The 20114-nt window shown below is 43.1% G+C and overlaps 1 protein-coding gene and 1 long non-coding RNA gene across 2 annotated transcripts in view; one reads left to right on the forward strand and one right to left on the reverse strand.

Moving 5' to 3' along the window:
• Window positions 1–20114, reverse strand: part of LOC141809755 (uncharacterized) — a 57931-nt gene that overhangs the window by 8283 nt on the left and 29534 nt on the right. The window contains exons 3-4 of the long non-coding RNA XR_012600011.1: window positions 8935–9199; window positions 7821–7954 (exon numbers count right to left, since the gene is read on the reverse strand). This is a non-coding gene — a long non-coding RNA (uncharacterized LOC141809755). The remainder of the gene's footprint in view (window positions 1–7820; window positions 7955–8934; window positions 9200–20114) is intronic.
• On the forward strand, window positions 1432–2966 carry LOC141809314 (uncharacterized). The gene is made up of 6 exons (XM_074696294.1): window positions 1432–1646; window positions 1744–1835; window positions 1932–2036; window positions 2254–2441; window positions 2547–2711; window positions 2801–2966. Exons 1-6 carry the CDS (start codon window positions 1643–1645, stop codon window positions 2964–2966), a joined length of 720 nt encoding a protein of 239 aa, XP_074552395.1. The 5' UTR covers window positions 1432–1642.

The following is a 20114-nucleotide window of genomic DNA, read 5'->3' on the forward strand; positions in this document are numbered from 1 at the left end:
TGAGTGGGAGAATGAAAAAGAAGGAGGCACCTCTGACACAGAGCTTTCAAACCCAGAAGAAGATGGAAGCTCTGATGAAGACTATGTTCCCCCTCTCTGTTTGCGGTATGTTTGGTCTGCAGTGTGGCCTCAATGGCTCTAAAATAGAACAGTAGTTATTGAAGAGTGTATGGATTTTATATTTCTGTGCAAACTGTGTGTATGACTCATCTAATTCTTACCATCTTAAAATGTGTTTTTTCTCAACATAGAACCAGTGGTGCCCTAAAGTTGCCCTTCCCCGTTGAAACACTCCCAACTGTAGGTATCGACGAGATGGTGCACGACTTGAGAGAGAAGGAAGAAGCTCCACCTGAGATGACATCTTTTCCTGATTACCAGAAGGTTTTGTGTGGAGATGACATTGTTGATGAGAAAGCTACAATAGCATATGAGAAAAACCTGAAACAACTTACAGGCTTTCTCAGATTACCACTGGAGAAATGCAAGTACAGTGACCCTCTCCTGGGAGTTGAATGTGATGCTGTACAACCCTTTGAGGTGATCATCAAGTCACGGGGAACAGCAACAACTATTGAATGGGTGAGGAAGCTATTATAGCACTATAGTTTTGTCTTTTCCAAAGTTGTGTCTATCTGGCACACTCTGCCTGCTTGATTTTATATAGAATGTACTGTAACGTTATATGATGTTTTAATTATTATTTTTTTGTTCTGTTTTGTTACTTTTATGCACAGGTGTGTTTGCTAGGTCACAGCCTTTGGAGATGGAACTCTCAGCCCATTTTCAAGTTTGGACTTCGGGCAGGGGACTTCATGCTGGCCACCAATATCCTGCTGTCCGGAAACAACTACCATAAAATTGCACTTCTGTTCAGGTTCATGAACTTGGGCATTGTTGCCAAGTCCACTTTCTTTGCAGTATGAGACTCCTATTGTCTTGACCCTATCAAGGAGTTCTGGCAAGAGAACAGATCAGGAATCATCGACCGCCTGCATGCCAAGGATCACGTTGTAGCTATTGGTGAGTGCACAGAGATACATAAGAGAGAAATTAATTGAGTTTAGATCTTTTGAAACTGTTCTAAAGTGTTTGCTTTTTGTTTGACAAACTTTCTCTTATTTTTTACAGCGGATGGAAGGATGGACTCTCCAGGTAGGTATTGCAATTATCATCAGTCTGCAATCCCAAATAATACTTGAAAGCAAAACATGACAAAAACTGCTTGTTGAAGCAGTATTTGGGAGGTTTGTGCTCCTACTTGCACCAGCTAGCATGTTTCTGGTATCATATTCCTTTCAAGCATTATTTGGGATTGAGCACAAACCTTTGAGACTTTTCAGCAGATTATTTAGCACTACATGGTTCCCACCTGCTGTATTTCATGTACTCTCACATATTATGAAATTGTAATCTTATAATGTCACTATGCAGGGCACTGCACACAGTACTGCACATACACCACTATGGACTATGAGTCCCAGGACATCATCAACATCACGACAGTCGACAAGAGAGAGACAAACAGGAACTCTGTTGCAATGGAGAAAGAAGGCTTTATAAGGACAATGGACCAACTTCTTTCTGGAATACCACTGAAAGAGATGTGCACTGATGCACATGTTCAAATCAAGGCCCTATAATGGGTGAGCTTGTACTGACATGTAGTTACTTATACCGGTAAACCAGCTGCATTTAGGAGGAATTACACTTACACCAGTGTTTGTTTTTTGTATGTTACAGATCCCAAGCGTGGGAAGTATGGTGACAGGGGAGTAATCCACACCTTGGACATGTGGCATGGAGCAAAAAGCTTGGCCAAGAAACTACACGCAGTAAGATTGTTATCTCCAGTACACTGTGCACTGACTGGCTGGATTGACGCATGATAATACATAGACTAATGGCATTTTAATTTTTTACCTTTTTAGGCAGGACAGGTTAAAGGCCAAACAGAAATCCTTCAGTGGTTGAAAGACATAGTCAGTTACTTCTGGTTCTGTTGTAAAGAGGCACAGAACATGGAGCGGTTCATGGTGTGTACATTGAAATTGTTTCTATCAATATACATAAAGCTAATGATTGGTCCCACACATAACTGCAAGTGATTGACTATAACTATCACTCTATTTTTTTTAACCACACATAAGAACAAAACTGAAATGTGATACAGTAGTATCTACCTGATGCACCCATTGGCCACAACATCACCAAGTGGAAAGTAGCTAAAAGGAGCTGTTTTCCTGGTTGCAGGGCCTATGGCGAGGTGTTCTTTACCACGTGACCGGTCGTCATGAGTGGACTTTTGGGAAGTGCCTTCATGAGCCACTCAATGATGAAAAGGAGTGGATTCAAAAAGATTCACCTGCCTACATGGCACTCGTAGGAGTTGTTCTGAACAAAAAGTGGCTAAAAGATGTCCCCACATTTTTGAACCTCAGGTAAAGGAGATGTACTTGTCCAGAAAGATCGTATGTACACACAAAAATAAGGCTGCAACATGTTATGATACAAAACCTTTTTTGTTTTGGTCTGTTTTTTCACAGGACAACATCTGACCTTGAGACCTTTCACAATCATATTTTAATGTATGCAGGCAAACGCTTTGCCTTCTCTCCACCTGTGTTTGAAGCTAGAACTTTGCTTGCTGCATTAGACTACAACCACCACAACAGCAGACCACCAATGTTGACCAAAGAAGGCAACAGAGCGTAAGTCATACTATATTATTTGGTTCTTTTCTTTTTAAATACTACTTATATGATATGTGATGTTTTTTTTGCCACTGTTTTCCCCCCAGATACCAGAAAATTTACAATAAAAAGTCAAGGAGATACAGCCTTTACACCGTCAAGAGCCACAAATCCTACAGATACATCCCTGACCTACAAAGGGCAATCACACGCAGACGTTTGATGTCAGAAGGGAGTGCCAAGACGGGGGACCATCAGGGAGGAAGACCCTAGAAGATTTGGCCTCCTCCCACCTTTGGAGCCACCAACAACAGAGGAACTGCTTCAGAGCCAGGTCTCCAGAGAAGAGGTACAAAAAACAGCATTACTGGGTTTCAGAATGGGTCAATTATATCCATAACTGCTGCTAATTGCTGCCATGTCTTTTCTAGATTCTCCTCTGATGAAAGGGTTGAGGATCGATTTCTGCAGAACACTCCATCACTTTACATTCAGTAACAAGCTTTTAAATACTTGACAGATTGTAATAAAAAGCTAATAAACACTAGGTGACATACTTTACTGAAATGAGTGTTGACAGTTATTTATATATTTTGAGATATTGCACTTGTCAAATTGTAAAAAAAAAACATATGTAAACAAAGTCATTGTAAATACAGCTATGAAAATCTCACAAAAAGTAAAGAAAGTAAGGCTAAAATAAAAAAATATAAACAGCTAACAAGTAAACAACTATACACAAAAAGCCGAAGGTGCAGACAACAATAAAACAAAATAGTCTGTTTCACAGCAGTCCAGGAATGAAGCCTGTGTAGCCAGTGGGGTCTGGAAAAGTGTCCCTTATATGCCACACGCAGCAGCTTGGGATGACAACTCGATGACCAGCCAGTAGTCGTCCATGCTGCCACAAAACAAATTGTCTGTAAGCTGCATGCCTGAATTCTTTGTTGTCTTGCCCAGGGTCTTGCAGGTCATCCAGTCTGAGATATTAATGTCTGAGCCCCCTTGCCAGTCGCAGAATGCCAGGTTCCAAGCAGAAGAGTTCCAGATGTGCTGTCCTACTAATGCAGTGCTCTGGGCGTTGCTGGCAGCACTTCTTCTCCACTTCAGTTGGCATTTCCTGACATTTCTGACATGTGCACCACCATGGTTGTGCACTTGTTCTAGCAGCAGGAGGCACAGGTGGATTTCTGGAGGAGAGGACGTCAAACAAGACACCTGGGAAGCGTGTGGCTAGCCTCTCAATGAGGTCATCTCTGACCTCATCAGACATGTCAGCTAATGCAGCCTGTAGGAGATAAGATTCAATAAGGTTGGCTCACAATAGGGAAATGTAAAATTGGGAACAAAGATGGCACAGTATAAGTTTTTATGTAAAGAAATGAATGTGTTGAATAAAAAGGAACAAACCCTCATTTCATCCAGGTTACGTTGACGGAGCTGGTCAACTCTGTCTCTGTCCTCCTGTTGCAGCTGGTCTGCACCTCTGCCCCTTCCTCTCCCTCTTCCTCTTCCACGGCTTCTGAAAGGCTGGCTTCCTCCTCGACCTCTGGCTCTTCCACGTCCTCTACTGCGTGGTTGATAGTCAGAGCTGGCTGGACTGGAGGGGACATCAAAGCTGGAAAGCTCCTAATTTATGAAATATGTGTCAGAGCATGTCTGTTTTTTTATGAACGGGTAAATAATATATCTAAAAAATTACAAAAATAACTCTACAACACTTTACACAAATTTTTGATAAGAATTCAAATCTGTTGTAAGCCTATTCTTACACTCCATGTACAAGTGCTATCATCAGTGGAGAACTTCACCTCATTTCATGATTTTTTTTATTCCTATGCCCCTAGCCGGACACTTGCTGAAGTGGTACAATTTTAGATTTCATACCGTATAATACAATGCCTAATATAACAGCAACACAAACTATGGATCCAGTATCAGTGCAGTAATAACAATAAAAATAATACTGCTTAGAAATATTACTACTTGGACACCATTTTCCCGAAATTAAGTCTAAAGTCTCTTTCAGCCACATATTTTTACTCAAGAAATGTAGTGCTCATCAGATTATCCAAAGGTAAAACACAGTTGTGGCTATGTTTTGCATTCTAAAAAAAGAGAGAGGGATTTCATGTGCGTGTATGTCCTGGTGATTTTTCCAATAGCTTGTGTGTGTGTGTGTTTACCAGTCCTGCCGTTGAAGAAAAATTACATTTTTTTTCTACACCATATCACGGTAAATGGTGCAGCACAAGCACTGACAAACTTTCTATAATTAGTGGGACTGGCATGGTTTTTTTCCTACTTTGTGTGTAACACTTCGTTTTTCATCAATAAGCAGCTACTGGAGACCAACGGACAACAAATGGCTTCTGCTGACACCACTGGGTCTTTTCATCCACTAACCTGTCAGTTACATATTAGCAGGCACCTTGGCTCCCATTTCTAATAAGCTATTTGCATTTCTGTGGTGAAAAAAAAAAGATAATAATTACCTCTTCAGAAGAGTCCATCTTTTTTCACCAGCTGTCCTTATTCACACAGAATAAAAACGAAGAAACGTGAATCATCGTGGCAGCGGTTGGGGGAATAGCGATGGGGGGAGGGGGACGAGCAGAGGGCAGGAGGACACAGGCGACACCTGGGCGTACGTCATATGGAAGCGCCGGCTTTATTGTTGTAAGAACGCAGAATTCCGCTAGAGGGCGACAAAAGTTCCGCACTATAGCTTTAAGAGAATATCTTATCTCCCCCAGTTTAAGGTAGGGATGCACGATATTGGATTTTTGCCGATATCCGATATGCCGATATATCAAAACCCCTTTTGGCCGATACCAATACCAATAATCACAAGTTTGTTTGTTTTTTTCACTGTAAAGAAAGCTAAGTCTATCCTGTACTGGCATTTATATGTTATTCTTATTGTGACTGTCTTATTTGTTTGAGAAACACACATAAAACAAGACAAAAAACATTTGATCTTACCATAAATAAGAAATTTTATAAGGAATATTTTTTCAAACTCAAGACATTCAGTATTGAAATACAGAAAAATAATTTCTTTAGATCACATGAACTTTAAATGTACAATGCATTTTCAAACATAACCAAGTTGCATTTGATTATTTTAGAGCTACTGTAACAACACAGTTGCGGTCACACTGGCCATTCCAAACGTACTTTGGGGCTAAAGCGTGCTTAGGCGCGGCACGGTTGGCCAGTGTGACCGCGTCCTAACTTAGGTAAAACAATCATTTTTATCAGGTTAGTACGGCCAGCAACTGATAAGGGGAGGGAGGCCCAGCGGGAAAAGTCAAGTTTGCACTTGTCCAGCAGTGGTTGAAAGTTTTTGCCAAATAAATGCTTAAAATTGTTTGTGACGAATATGCCTAAATATCTAAAACCATCAAAGGTTATTTTAAAGGGGAAAGTAGACAAAGGGACAGAATTTGCCAAGCGGTTCAATGGCAATAATTCACTCTTTTGGAGATTTAGTTTGCAACCGGATAGTTGGCTGAATCCATTGAGTATATCTAGTATTGTGGGGAGGGAAGAAAGAGGATTAGAAATGTATAATAAAAGATTGTCCACATAGAGAGAGCGTTAATGAGCTTGGCCATGTCTCAAAATGCCCTCAAAGTTGTTGCTATTGCGGAGCCAAATGGTCAGAGGCTCAATAGCTAAATTAAACAATAGGGGAGAAAGGGGGCACCCCTGCTGTGTGCCGCGCTGGAGGAAAAAAGGTTTAGAAAAGTTACCATTAGTGCCTATCGTTGTGGCTGGGGATGTATATAAAAGCTGAATCCAGGATGTAAATTTTAGGTGGAAACCAAATTTTTCTAAAACAAAAAAAAGATAACCCCATTCCACCCTATCAAAAGCCTTCTCTGCGTCAAGAGATACCACAACCTCAGGGGAACTGGACTGGGGACTGTATATAATGTCAAGTAATCTCCTAGTATTAAAAAATGAGTATCTACCTAAAGTGAACCCTGTCTGGTCAGGGGAGATTATAGATGGTATAACTTACTGAAGGCAAGAGGAGAGGATTTTGGAAAGAATTTTAAATTCAACATTCAATAAAGATCTGTAGATCTGTAGCTACTGCAAAGAGATAGGTTTTTGTTTTATTTGAGAAGTAAGGAGATTCAGGCTATTTAGAGGGTGTCCAGGAGCCTGCCTACCATAAAAGAGTCATTGAACATTTTAACTAGTATTGGGATGAGTTGAACAGAGAATGTCCTGGAGACTTCCCATTTTGCATTTACCTGATGGCATCCTGTATCTCTGAAGCTGTGATAGGGGAACCCATTCCCTCCGATACAGATTCATCAATTTTAGGGTACATCAAAGAGGAGAGTGGGCAAGAGAGCAGTTCATTAGGTGAGTATTCTGAAGTATAGAGGTCAGAGTAGTACTCATAAAAAGCGAGGTTTATGTCAGTTGGGTCTGAAACAATTCTGCCTGAGGATGAAGTAATTTGAGTTATTAGTCTTAGAAGCTTGTACTGTGCCAGGAGCCTGCCTGCTTTGTCTCCCTGTTGTTTGGGGAGACAAAGCAAACTAAACAACAAAATAGTTGTTTAGTTTGTTTCAACTGTCTTTTGCAGTGTGCCTAGTCATGAGATCATACTCTGAGTGCAGTAGGAGCCGTTTTTTGTATATGTTGGGAGAGGGGGTGGACGCATATAATTCATCAAGGTTTAGTAGTTCATCTTCAATTGTTTGTAGCCTTGCCCTCTCGCCCTCCCCATCTGCGAGATGAATGAAATTGTCCAGGATAGTGTCTTGAAAGAGGTTAAAATCCCCACCTAAGAGTAAATGGTGATCATCAAAAAAAAAATTTGTCATCCCAGTTTGGAGCATACATAGAGGCCAGAACAACAGGAGTATTTTGAAGAGTACCTGTGACAATAACATAACGGCCATTTGTATCAATGGTGTGTAAATGTTTAAACATGCCTTTTTTGGAAATGACAATTGCAGCCCCTCTTGACATGTCTGAAAATTTTGAATGGAACAAATGACTCATCCAAGCTTTTTTAATGCGGGTGATTTCAGATGATCTGAGGTGAGTTTCTTGTAAGAATATAACGTCCCCCTTAAGATGTTGTAGACGTGCCATTACCTTACAGATTTTGATGGATTTGTTCATGCCTTTTGTATTCCAGGAGATCAGGCGTAAATCCCTAGCAGACTGAGTCATAGAGCTGGACTCCTAAAGCAACAGTAGTGTGGTAGAGCAACGTGGAAGTCCTGTTCCTGAAATTGGAAGAGAAAGAGGGTAGAGAAAATAGAGGAGGAAAAGGCAAACAAACATATAGGAAAGAGAAAGAAAGAGGAAAAAAAAAGAAAAATACAACAAAAAACACATAGTGACCAAACTTAATTCGAACCTTAATTCAAATTGTTCTTGAGCGCCAAGTCTCAGACATCCTAGATACCTATCATCTAAGGTCTCGCAGGGTAAAGAACCCTGATTAGTTGTGCATTAAGTAAGGGGACAGTAATGCAACAAATTAAACAATGCTTCAAGGTGAACAGATGTGAACGACGTTTGTTAAGAGACGTCTAAGATAAACAGATTTATAAGAGATAAAAGCAGGATATTACATTCAATGAACATGACTCAATTTAGCCAAAAACATGTTAAACCAAAATAGCTACCAGTTATCAAAAAGATAAAAGAGAAAAAATAAAATTGAATAAATAAATGAATGTAAACAAAAGTTGCATCTCCGTGAGGTGCCATTAATGAGTCCGTGGCCTCGATCCGGGATGAAAAGTCAACAAAAGTGCAGACCTAGTTGGCAGTGATCTCTCAGTTTAAGTGCTGGAGAGCAGCATAGTGGCAAAGTCTGTAGGCTAGTTAGCCCATGTTAGCATCGGGTCGCTGGTGGTTAAATGTTGTTAGGAATGGCACAGAAAAATGTCTCGAGTGGAACTAGGGGGACCCAGAGCTCATAGAAGAGATAAATTGTTTGGCTTCTGCAACCGAGGCAAATTTCTCAATTTTCTGCATTACATTGTGACGCAGGTGTATGAGCAATTTCTAAAAATCTATATTTTTGGTAACTTATTACTGTTTGGCGTCTCACTGTGTAAAAATCGAAGATTCAAAGTCCTTCGCGTTTTCAGTGCTATTTGGCATCCATCATTGTATTGCTGTGGTTACTGTGATGATGTGATCAATGGCACATTTCTGCTTTCTCTGGTTGTGTCCAAAATCATTCACTACTCACTACTGGTGCTTCTCAATGCATTAACTTCGTGCCTCCTCTGCGGCACTGGAGGTACTTCCCAGTCGCCATTTTGAAGACTGTCCCAAAGCGATAATTGCGCTCAGAAGAGAGAGGAGAGAGGATGGAGGAGACTGACTGGTGGAGCGATGATCAAGGAAACCCGAGAGCTGGCTTTGCAGAAGTCTTTTCACTGACAGAGATGCCCCCATGTTGAATATCACTCTCTGATTGGATGCTGCAGCGGCTCAGACTTCTCTACATGAAACTTCACAAACACAGAGTTTAATGAGAGAAAAGATTATATTAAGACGCTTCAGAGTTCACGATCAGATGCACTCTAGATAAAGGATAAATTATTCATAAATAATCTCACAATTACACATTTTACCGGTAAAGTGATCAGTGTGCTTCTAAACAGCACACAGAATAAACAGAGAGCAGGTTTTCTTCATGGTAACGTGTGTGTTTAACTGATTAAAGGAACAGACAAATCTCTGTTACTGTTTATATTGTATCAGAGTTATTACAGAGCACATGTGTAGACACACAAACAGCTGTTAGAGCTGACTGACAGATGATCCAGAGGTGATCAGCTGATGCCGTCATCACTAAAACACGCCGCTTCATGTGATGCTCCGGAGGAGAGGATGTCCCATTGTTCTAAAAACGAATCTCCTCCATCCTCTCTTCATTTCCTCACGTCTCTCTCATGCATCTCTGGTGGGAGGGACTAAGGGCTTTAATTTCGTAGACCAGGCGCAAGCGCAGGCGCACCTGCCCTGCACCGGCCTTCGCCGCGCGGACAGGGTGTGACTGTCGCACTTTGCAAGTTTCCTGCTGTGCCAAGAGAGGCGCACTCAAGGCGCAGAGAGGCGCAGAGGAGCGCGTCCATGCCTCCCTCGGTGAAAATGGCAGAGAGGGAGAAGAAAAGCCGTGAGTGGGTTTAACACAGCCTCTGTCTTCTCCAATCAAATGAGCACCTCTCCTTGCCTCTAAATATGTTGCGCGCGAGGCGCAGTGACAATTTCATTTTATCATGGACGACAACAGCAGCAGCAGCAGCAGCAGCTCTGGGCGACCAAACTTCTCCCAGGAGGAAACTGATGTATTGGTCCAGAAGGTTCAAACTCGCAGTACCAGAATATATGGTAGTGCAAACAGACCTCCACGGGCTGATGATGCAAAAACAGCCAGTGATGAAGTTATAAATAAGATAAGATAAGATAAGATAAGACATACTTTATTAATCCCCGGAGGGAAATTCAAGTTGTTTGGGCACTCTTCCAAGCAAAGAATTGTACACTCTGATGGCTGCAGGGAGGAATGATCTTCGGTACCTCTCGGTCCTGCAGCGCACAGAGGTAAGGCGTCCCCTGCTGCTGATCCTCTGGACTATGATGTTGTGAAGTGGGTGATCAGAGGGACGGATGATGGCCTCCACTTTCTTCTGTGTATACCTTTCCACCACAGCCTCCAGTGAGTCCAAACTGGATCCAACCACGGAGCTAGCTCTCTTCACCAGTTTTTCCAGTCGCCTCTTGTCCTTCTGCTTTAAACTATTTCCCCAGCAGACTGCACCATAAAACAAAGCACTGGCTACCACGGACTGATAAAACATCTGCAGCAGCTTTCCACAGACATCAATTGATCTGAGCTTCCTTAAGAAAAAGAGACGGCTCTGCCCCTTCTTAAAGAGTGCATCTGTATTAAGGGACCAGTCCAACTTGTTGTCCAGATGTACACCAAGATATTTGTAGGTTGACACCACCTCCACGTCCACCCCATGGATGTTAACTGGCTGATGGCAGAGCCCAGACTTTCGGAAATCCACAATCATTTCCTTTGTTTTTGAGGTGTTCAGTAGGAGACAATTTCTATGACTCCAGTCACAGAAAGCTTTTATCAGATCCCTGTATTCAGATTCCTGTCCTTTTTGGATACACGCCACAATAGCAGTGTCATCGGAGTATTTTTGGATGTGGCAGGACTCAGAGTTGTATTTGAAGTCTGCAGTATAAAGTGTGAATAGGAATGGAGCCAGAACAGTTCCTTGTGGAGCCCCCGTGCTGCTCATGACCGTCCCAGAGACGCAGTTTCCCAACCTGACAAACTGTGGCCTCTCTGTGAAATAGTCTGTGATCCAGGAGACAAAGGATGGGTTCACTCCTATGTCTTTGAGCTTATCTCTCAATATCATGGGCTGGATGGTGTTAAATGCACTTGAAAAATCAAAGAACATAATTCTTACATAGGTGCCAGGTTCTTCTAGATAGCACAGGGCACGGTGGAGCATGTATGTAACTGCATCATCCACTCCAATATGATTTCTATATGCAAACTGCAGAGGTTCTAGTGTGTCTTTGACCTCAAGTCTCAACAGACGTAAAAGCAGCCTCTCAAAGGTTTTCATAACATGTGAGGTGAGGGCAACTGGTCTGTAGTCGTTAAGTTCAGCTGGGCATTTGAGTTTTGGTACCGGCACAATACAAGATGTTTTCCACAGAGCCGGGACCTGACCCAACTGTAGACTCAGGTTGAAGATCCTCTGAAGGGGTTCACACAATTGGGCAGCACAGTCCTTAAGCAGTCTTGGACACACACCATCTGGACCAGCAGCCTTCCCTGAGCACAGTCTTCCTTACTCTAACCTCACTCCTAAAGCTGTGACAGACGGTGATGGTGGAGGAGGCACAGGTGTAAGAGGGGATGTAGCAGGAGTGGTGGAGAGACACAGATGTGAAGAAGGAGCAGCAGTAGAAGAGGAAGTGGTCGCTGTGTCAAACTTGTTGAAGAACTGGTTGAATTCATTTGCACGTTCAACATCACCCACAATTGGCTGCCTTGTCTTTGTGTTATAACTAGAGATGTTGTTGATTCCTCTCCACACCTCACGCATGTTATTATTTTGTAGTTTTCGCTCAATGTTCTTTTTATATTTCACCTTAGCCTCCCTTAATCTCCTCTTCAGCACTTTTTGCACCAGTTTGAGCCGTTCTTTGTCGCCATCTCTAAAGGCTTCCTTTTTCTGATTGAGGATATCCTTGATGTCACTTGTGATCCAGGGTTTGTTATTGGGGAAACGGAGTACAGTCTTTGATGGTATGATATTGTCTTTACAGAAGTTGATGTATTCAGTAAAACAGTCAACCTGTTTATCAATATCTATACTATTTTCATCTGTTTCTAACAATACATTCCAGTCTGTGCACTCAAAGCAGTCTCTCAGAGCCTCACTGGCCTCAGGTGTCCATTTTCTAACTGTTACAGTAGTTGCGTGCTGCCTCAATACGCAGGGTCTGTAACAAGACTGAAGTAAAACCAGATTGTGATCCGACCTGCCCAGTGGTGGTAATGCAGTGGCACTGTATGCATCTTTGACGTTGGCATATAGAAGATCAAGTGTTCTGTTCACTCTGGTTTAGGGCTGCAACGATTAGTCGACATAATCGACTACGTCGACGAAAAAAATTCATCGACGCAAATTTTAATAGTCGACGCGTCGTATTATTGTTTTTATTGTGGTTGTCACATGGTGAAATCAAATACCAGGGGGTAATACTCATTTGTAACTTCAGTTCACACCATGAGGTGCTGTGTTATTGGATACCTTTATAGGAAAAGATCACTAAGTTCATACGTGAGGAATATTGATGAGGAAAAATCTCCGCTTCCAGAGAGCGCTGTGCGCTGACAGAGGCTCTGACGGAGCCTGTCAGCTCCCGGAGTTTAGCGTCTGATAACGTGATCTAGAGAGTCTCCTTCACTCTCTGTTACCAACAGTTTTTCAGGATCTAAGCGACAAACTAGTGTAAAAAATTCCCCTAACTTTTCAAAAGAGAGGAAATTTATCACTCTCAAGCTCACACTGCAGCGGTAACACTCAGCGGGGAGGAGGAGGGGCGGAGTGTGCATGAGCGAAGTGGAAGTAGCGCATGTAGAGAAACGAAACTTAATGCGTTGTCATGGAGAGTTGGGGGAGAGTCAGACGGGATCATACAGAGAGCAAAGCCCCAATGAGCAAATAAACATTAGAAAACAAGGCCAAAGTCACTAATAAGCGGTGTGTCCAACACTGCGTACAACAACTTAATTTCCCTGTTACCTGCTTCATTCAGTTTGAGATTTAGCCTATTTATTTTTTGTATAGCCTAGTACTTATATTTTTTCACGTCATCATGAATGAAATAAAGACAAACAAACAAACGTGACACAGGGCTGACCAATCAGAGGTGAGAACCTAACTCTGGGTAAATGCAGTAAAAATGCAAAACACAGGTTGAATTATAAAGGTCTGCACCTTTTAAAGGCCAAATTAGGTTGAAACTCAAAATAATCGTGATTAATCGACTAATCGAAAAAATAATTGATATATTAGTCGACACTAAAAATAATCGTTAGTTGCAGCCCTACTCTGGTTGGGCAATTAACAAACTGTTTAAATCCAGTGAGATAAGAGGAGAGGCTAACATGGTTAAAGTCTCCAGATATTATTATGAGAGCCTCAGGATGTTGAGTCTGTAGCCTGGCAACAGTTTCTTGGATAACATCACATGGAACTTCAGTAGTTGCTTTGGGTGGAATGTACACAAGGATTGTTATTATATGACTGAATTCTCTGGGAAGGTAATATGGCCTCATCCCAACTGCCAACAGTTCAATGTCCGGACAACACATCTTCACCTTGACTGTAGTATGATCAGGATTACACCATCTCTGATTGATGTATAAAACCAGTCCTCCACCTTTTGACTTGCCACTAGCTTTGGTGTCTCTGTCCAGACGTATCAGCGTGAAGCCAGGGATATCCACACAGGAATCAGAGATGTTTTGATTCAACCAGGTCTCAGTAAAGTACATGAGGCTGCACTCACGGTATACATTTTGTGTCTTCACCAGTATCTCTAGTTCATCCTTTTTGTTGGGCAGAGAGTTGACATTCCCCATGATGACTGAAGGAAGAAAGGGCTTGTATCTCCATCTCCTGGCCTTTAACTTTGCACCAGCACGACTAGCTACACAGAAGAGGAGCTGCTACAGAAGGCGACTGAAAGGAATACAGAGGAGACATCCACGGACTCTGGACATCAAGATAGAGTTGGAAATACTCAGTGGTGTAAATTTCTGAGCTGTGACTCTATGCCCATGGATGCTGAGTGTTACTGCTGTCACGAGTAGAACTTGGTTACAGACACTCTTCAGGATTTCTCTAAGTTAGAGGACACCGCTGGCTCTCGAGCTGTCTGTGTAACTCTTCTCACAGATTTCCCTGCTCTTCTGAATTCTGGAGTGTCCTGTAACAGCAACAACAACAACAACAACAGTCATGGCAGCAGTAACACTCAGCATCTTGATGTCCAGTGTCCATGAATGTCTCCTCTGTATCCATTTCAGTCGCCATCTGTAGCAGCTCCTCTTCTGTGTAGCTAGTCGTGCTGGTGCAAAGTTAAAGGCCAGGAGATGGAGATACAAGCCCTTTCTTCCTTCAGTCATCATGGGGAATGTCAACTCTCTGCCCAACAAAAAGGATGAACTAGAGATACTGGTGAAGACACAAAATGTATACCGTGAGTGCAGCCTCATGTACTTTACTGAGACCTGGTTGAATCAAAACATCTCTGATTCCTGTGTGGATATCCCTGGCTTCACGCTGATACGTCTGGACAGAGACACCAAAGCTAGTGGCAAGTCAAAAGGTGGAGGACTGGTTTTATACATCAATCAGAGATGGTGTAATCCTGATCATACTACAGTCAAGGTGAAGATGTGTTGTCCGGACATTGAACTGTTGGCAGTTGGGATGAGGCCATATTGCCTTCCCAGAGAATTCAGTCATATAATAACAATCCTTGTGTACATTCCACCCAAAGCAACTACTGAAGTTCCATGTGATGTTATCCAAGAAACTGTTGCCAGGCTACAGACTCAACATCCTGAGGCTCTCATAATAATATCTGGAGACTTTAACCATGTTAGCCTCTCCTCTTATCTCACTGGATTTAAACAGTTTGTTAATTGCCCAACCAGAGTAGGGCTGCAACTAACGATTATTTTTAGTGTCGACTAATATATCAATTATTTTTTCGATTAGTCGATTAATCACGATTATTTTGAGTTTCAACCTAATTTGGCCTTTAAAAGGTGCAGACCTTTATAATTCAACCTGTGTTTTGCATTTTTACTGCATTTACCCAGAGTTAGGTTCTCACCTCTGATTGGTCAGCCCTGTGTCACGTTTGTTTGTTTGTCTTTATTTCATTCATGATGACGTGAAAAAATATAAGTACTAGGCTATACAAAAAATAAATAGGCTAAATCTCAAACTGAATGAAGCAGGTAACAGGGAAATTAAGTTGTTGTACGCAGTGTTGGACACACCGCTTATTAGTGACTTTGGCCTTGTTTTCTAATGTTTATTTGCTCATTGGGGCTTTGCTCTCTGTATGATCCCGTCTGACTCTCCCCCAACTCTCCATGACAACGCATTAAGTTTCGTTTCTCTACATGCGCTACTTCCACTTCGCTCATGCACACTCCGCCCCTCCTCCTCCCCGCTGAGTGTTACCGCTGCAGTGTGAGCTTGAGAGTGATAAATTTCCTCTCTTTTGAAAAGTTAGGGGAATTTTTTACACTAGTTTGTCGCTTAGATCCTGAAAAACTGTTGGTAACAGAGAGTGAAGGAGACTCTCTAGATCACGTTATCAGACGCTAAACTCCGGGAGCTGACAGGCTCCGTCAGAGCCTCTGTCAGCGCACAGCGCTCTCTGGAAGCGGAGATTTTTCCTCATCAATATTCCTCACGTATGAACTTAGTGATCTTTTCCTATAAAGGTATCCAATAACACAGCACCTCATGGTGTGAACTGAAGTTACAAATGAGTATTACCCCCTGGTATTTGATTTCACCATGTGACAACCACAATAAAAACAATAATACGACGCGTCGACTATTAAAATTTGCGTCGATGAATTTTTTTCGTCGACGTAGTCGATTATGTCGACTAATCGTTGCAGCCCTAAACCAGAGTGAACAGAACACTTGATCTTCTATATGCCAACGTCAAAGATGCATACAGTGCCACTGCATTACCACCACTGGGCAGGTCGGATCACAATCTGGTTTTACTTCAGTCTTGTTACAGACCCTGCGTATTGAGGCAGCACGCAACTACTGTAACAGTTAGAAAATGGACACCTGAGGCCAGTGAGGCTCTGAGAGACTGCTTTGAGTGCACAGACTGGAATGTATTGTTAGAAACAGATGAAAATAGTATAGATATTGATAAACAGGTTGACTGTTTTACTGAATACATCAACTTCTGTAAAGACAATATCATACCATCAAAGACTGTACTCCGTTTCCCCAATAACAAACCCTGGATCACAAGTGACATCAAGGATATCCTCAATCAGAAAAAGGAAGCCTTTAGAGATGGCGACAAAGAACGGCTCAAACTGGTGCAAAAAGTGCTGAAGAGGAGATTAAGGGAGGCTAAGGTGAAATATAAAAAGAACATTGAGCGAAAACTACAAAATAATAACATGCGTGAGGTGTGGAGAGGAATCAACAACATCTCTAGTTATAACACAAAGACAAGGCAGCCAATTGTGGGTGATGTTGAACGTGCTAATGAATTCAACCAGTTCTTCAACAAGTTTGACACAGCGACCACTTCCTCTTCTACTGCTGCTCCTTCTACACATCTGTGTCTCTCCACCACTCCTGCTACATCCCCTCTTACACCTGTGCCTCTTCCACCGTCACCGTCTGTCACAGCTTTAGGAGTGAGGTTAGAGTTAGGAAGACTGTGCTCAGGAAAGGCTGCTGGTCCAGATGGTGTGTGTCCAAGACTGCTTAAGGACTGTGCTGCCCAATTGTGTGAACCCCTTTAGAGGATCTTCAACCTGAGTCTACACAGTTGGGTCAGGTCCCGGCTCTGTGGAAAACATCTTGTATTGTGCCGGTACCAAAACTCAAATGCCCAGCTGAACTTAACGACTACAGACCAGTTGCCCTCACCTCACATGTTATGAAAACCTTTGAGAGGCTGCTTTTACGTCTGTTGAGACTTGAGGTCAAAGACACATTAGAACCTCTGCAGTTTGCATATAGAAATCATATTGGAGTGGATGATGCAGTTACATACAGGCTCCACCGTGCCCTGTGCTATCTAGAAGAACCTGGCACCTATGTAAGAATTATGTTCTTTGATTTTTCAAGTGCATTTAACACCATCCAGCCCATGATATTGAGAGATAAGCTCAAAGACATAGGAGTGAACCCATCCTTTGTCTCCTGGATCACAGACTATTTCACAGAGAGGCCACAGTTTGTCAGGTTGGGAAACTGCGTCTCTGGGACGGTCATGAGCAGCACGGGGGCTCCACAAGGAACTGTTCTGGCTCCATTCCTATTCACACTTTATACTGCAGACTTCAAATACAACTCTGAGTCCTGCCACATCCAAAAATACTCCGATGACACTGCTATTGTGGCGTGTATCCAAAATGGACAGGAATCTGAATACAGGGATCTGATAAAAGCTTTCTGTGACTGGAGTCATAGAAATTGTCTCCTACTGAACACCTCAAAAACAAAGGAAATGATTGTGGATTTCCGAAAGTCTGGGCTCTGCCATCAGCCAGTTAACATCCATGGGGTGGACGTGGAGGTGGTGTCAACCTACAAATATCTTGGTGTACATCTGGACAACAAGTTGGACTGGTCCCTTAATACAGATGCACTCTTTAAGAAGGGGCAGAGCCGTCTCTTTTTCTTAAGGAAGCTCAGATCAGTTGATGTCTGTGGAAAGCTGCTGCAGATGTTTTATCAGTCCGTGGTAGCCAGTGCTTTGTTTTATGGTGCAGTCTGCTGGGGAAATAGTTTAAAGCAGAAGGACAAGAGGCGACTGGAAAAACTGGTGAAGAGAGCTAGCTCCGTGGTTGGATCCAGTTTGGACTCACTGGAGGCTGTGGTGGAAAGGTATACACAGAAAAAGTGGAGGCCATCATCCGTCATTCTGATCACCCACTTTACAACTTCATAGTCCAGAGGATTAGCAGCAGGGGACGTCTTACCTCTGTGCGCTGCAGGACCGAGAGGTACCGAAGATCATTCCTCCCTGCAGCCATCAGAGTGTACAATTCTTTGCTTGGAAGAGTGCCCAAACAACTTGAATTTCCCTCCGGGGATTAATAAAGTATGTCTTATCTTATCTTATCTTATCTTACTCCGGCTCATGCAGGTATCCTTTTGGTTCCAAAGTGAATGAAACTTCATTGTCCCTGTCATAGTCACTCATTTTGAATTTCCTATGCTGCCTCACAATCCTAACAGTACAAATGAAAGAATTACAATACTTGATCAAACTTTTTTTTTTTTTTTTTTTTTTCCCCTTGTCCTGTTCAGCATCACGACAACAGAATTATGGTCTGGCTGCCGTATTGTGCAGAACACATTTGCTTTTCTAAGGGGAGCCGTTAGTGTATAAGGCTCCCCTTGAGTGTTAAAATTATAGTCTGTATTAATGTTTTTGACATATATTTTATACATAAATACACATACATATATATACATACACACACACATACGTATATATGCACATATATATACATACGCATACATGTATCCATACAGTTTCCTTCCTGTATATTGCCAAGTTTGAAGATAACTGCTTAACCAGAACAGGGTGATATCAGGAAAGAAACAGTGATAAAGGGAAAGATTGTAGAGAAGAGACTAGACAGAGGGGGAGAGAGACAACAAAACAACAGTAGAGAGCAACCACAACAACTGAACAAATGACTACAGACAGGAGAAACAAACAACCAGCTACTGAGCCTGAAAAGAGACAGTATCCTGAGGTCTTTGACATCATAATCACAAGAAGCACCTGTGGAGAGATGAACTGGAGAAATCATGAGTAGCAGTGAGCACATCAACGATCATTGTAAAAAGGTACATATACGTATATAGGAATATAGACAGAAGCATATACTTACCTACACATATAGGGGTACAGGTGGCAGTACAGAATATTGAGTTTGATTTAGGTCAGGTGATCATGCCAAGGTGTGGTCATGCAGATGTGGCCCGCTGCTCCCAGAGGCCAAACACGCACTGAGATAGCCCTCATCCCCGGGCATCCTGCAGCCACAACCGAGCACAGAGCCCAGACAGACCACCACGGAGACAGCAGCACGCCAACCCAGGAGGGGGGCAAGGAGGGGGCGTCCCGGAAAGGCCAGAGGCAGGCCCCCAACACTGCGGAGGGAGGACCCCAGGGGGCCAGGGACTGAGGCCTACAGGCCCCGCTAGACGCAGGGCCCCCGATCGAGCGCAGGGGGTAGGACCCGGGGTCACCTGTGCCCAAGGGCCACTCACCCCCGAGGAGGGAGGGTTCGGCCAGGTACCCGGGAGGATGGACCCAGCCCAGGCCACCACCCATCACAAGTCGGTGCCAGCCCCCAGCGCGCCCAGCCAGACACCGGAGACCACAGAAGTCCTCTCCCCTTTCCCAACCCACCCCTATCCCCCTCTCATCTGTACCCCAGCTCACCAGCCCTCCGCCGTGGACCTAGATGAGCGGGGGAGTGAGGGCTGTGGGGCAAAGTAAGACCAGAGAGGAGAAAGCTCCCCTCTGGAGGGTGAGCCGCCCTATTGGCAGCAATAGGCACCCCTGTTCCCCGGGGCCCCCCGGGGCAGGGGGGGCCCGGGATCCGCCAGACTCAGAGCACAGGGCCGTGGCAGCCAGAGGGTCAAGGACACCCCGGACCACCCTGGCCCACTGTATAATAGAGAGACATATAATAATATATAGCAATATAATAATAATAATAATAATAATAATAATAATAATAATACATAATAACAGAAATAATAATAGAAATAATAATAAAAGAAATAATTATAGTAATAATAATAATAATAAATAATAATAACAATAATAAAAATACATTATTTATATAAATTCACACATACACACACATACATATACACAGACCTGCACACACACATTTGAACGCACCCCCATCGGCCCACAAGCGTCTCCCCAGGACAGAGAGCAGCCCTCAGGCACCAGGGCCCACAGCCCACCTCCCCACACACGTCACCCTGGTGCCGGCAGCCCGCACCCAAGGCCCACCAGCAGCCCCCACTCACCGCTGCCGGGACAGCTCCAACC

This window comes from Halichoeres trimaculatus, unplaced genomic scaffold (assembly GCF_033239565.1).
Source record: "Halichoeres trimaculatus isolate MK-OKI-2021-1 unplaced genomic scaffold, fHalTri1.1 fHalTri1_scaffold_20, whole genome shotgun sequence".
In the NCBI taxonomy this organism is placed as follows: Eukaryota; Metazoa; Chordata; class Actinopteri; order Labriformes; family Labridae; genus Halichoeres; species Halichoeres trimaculatus.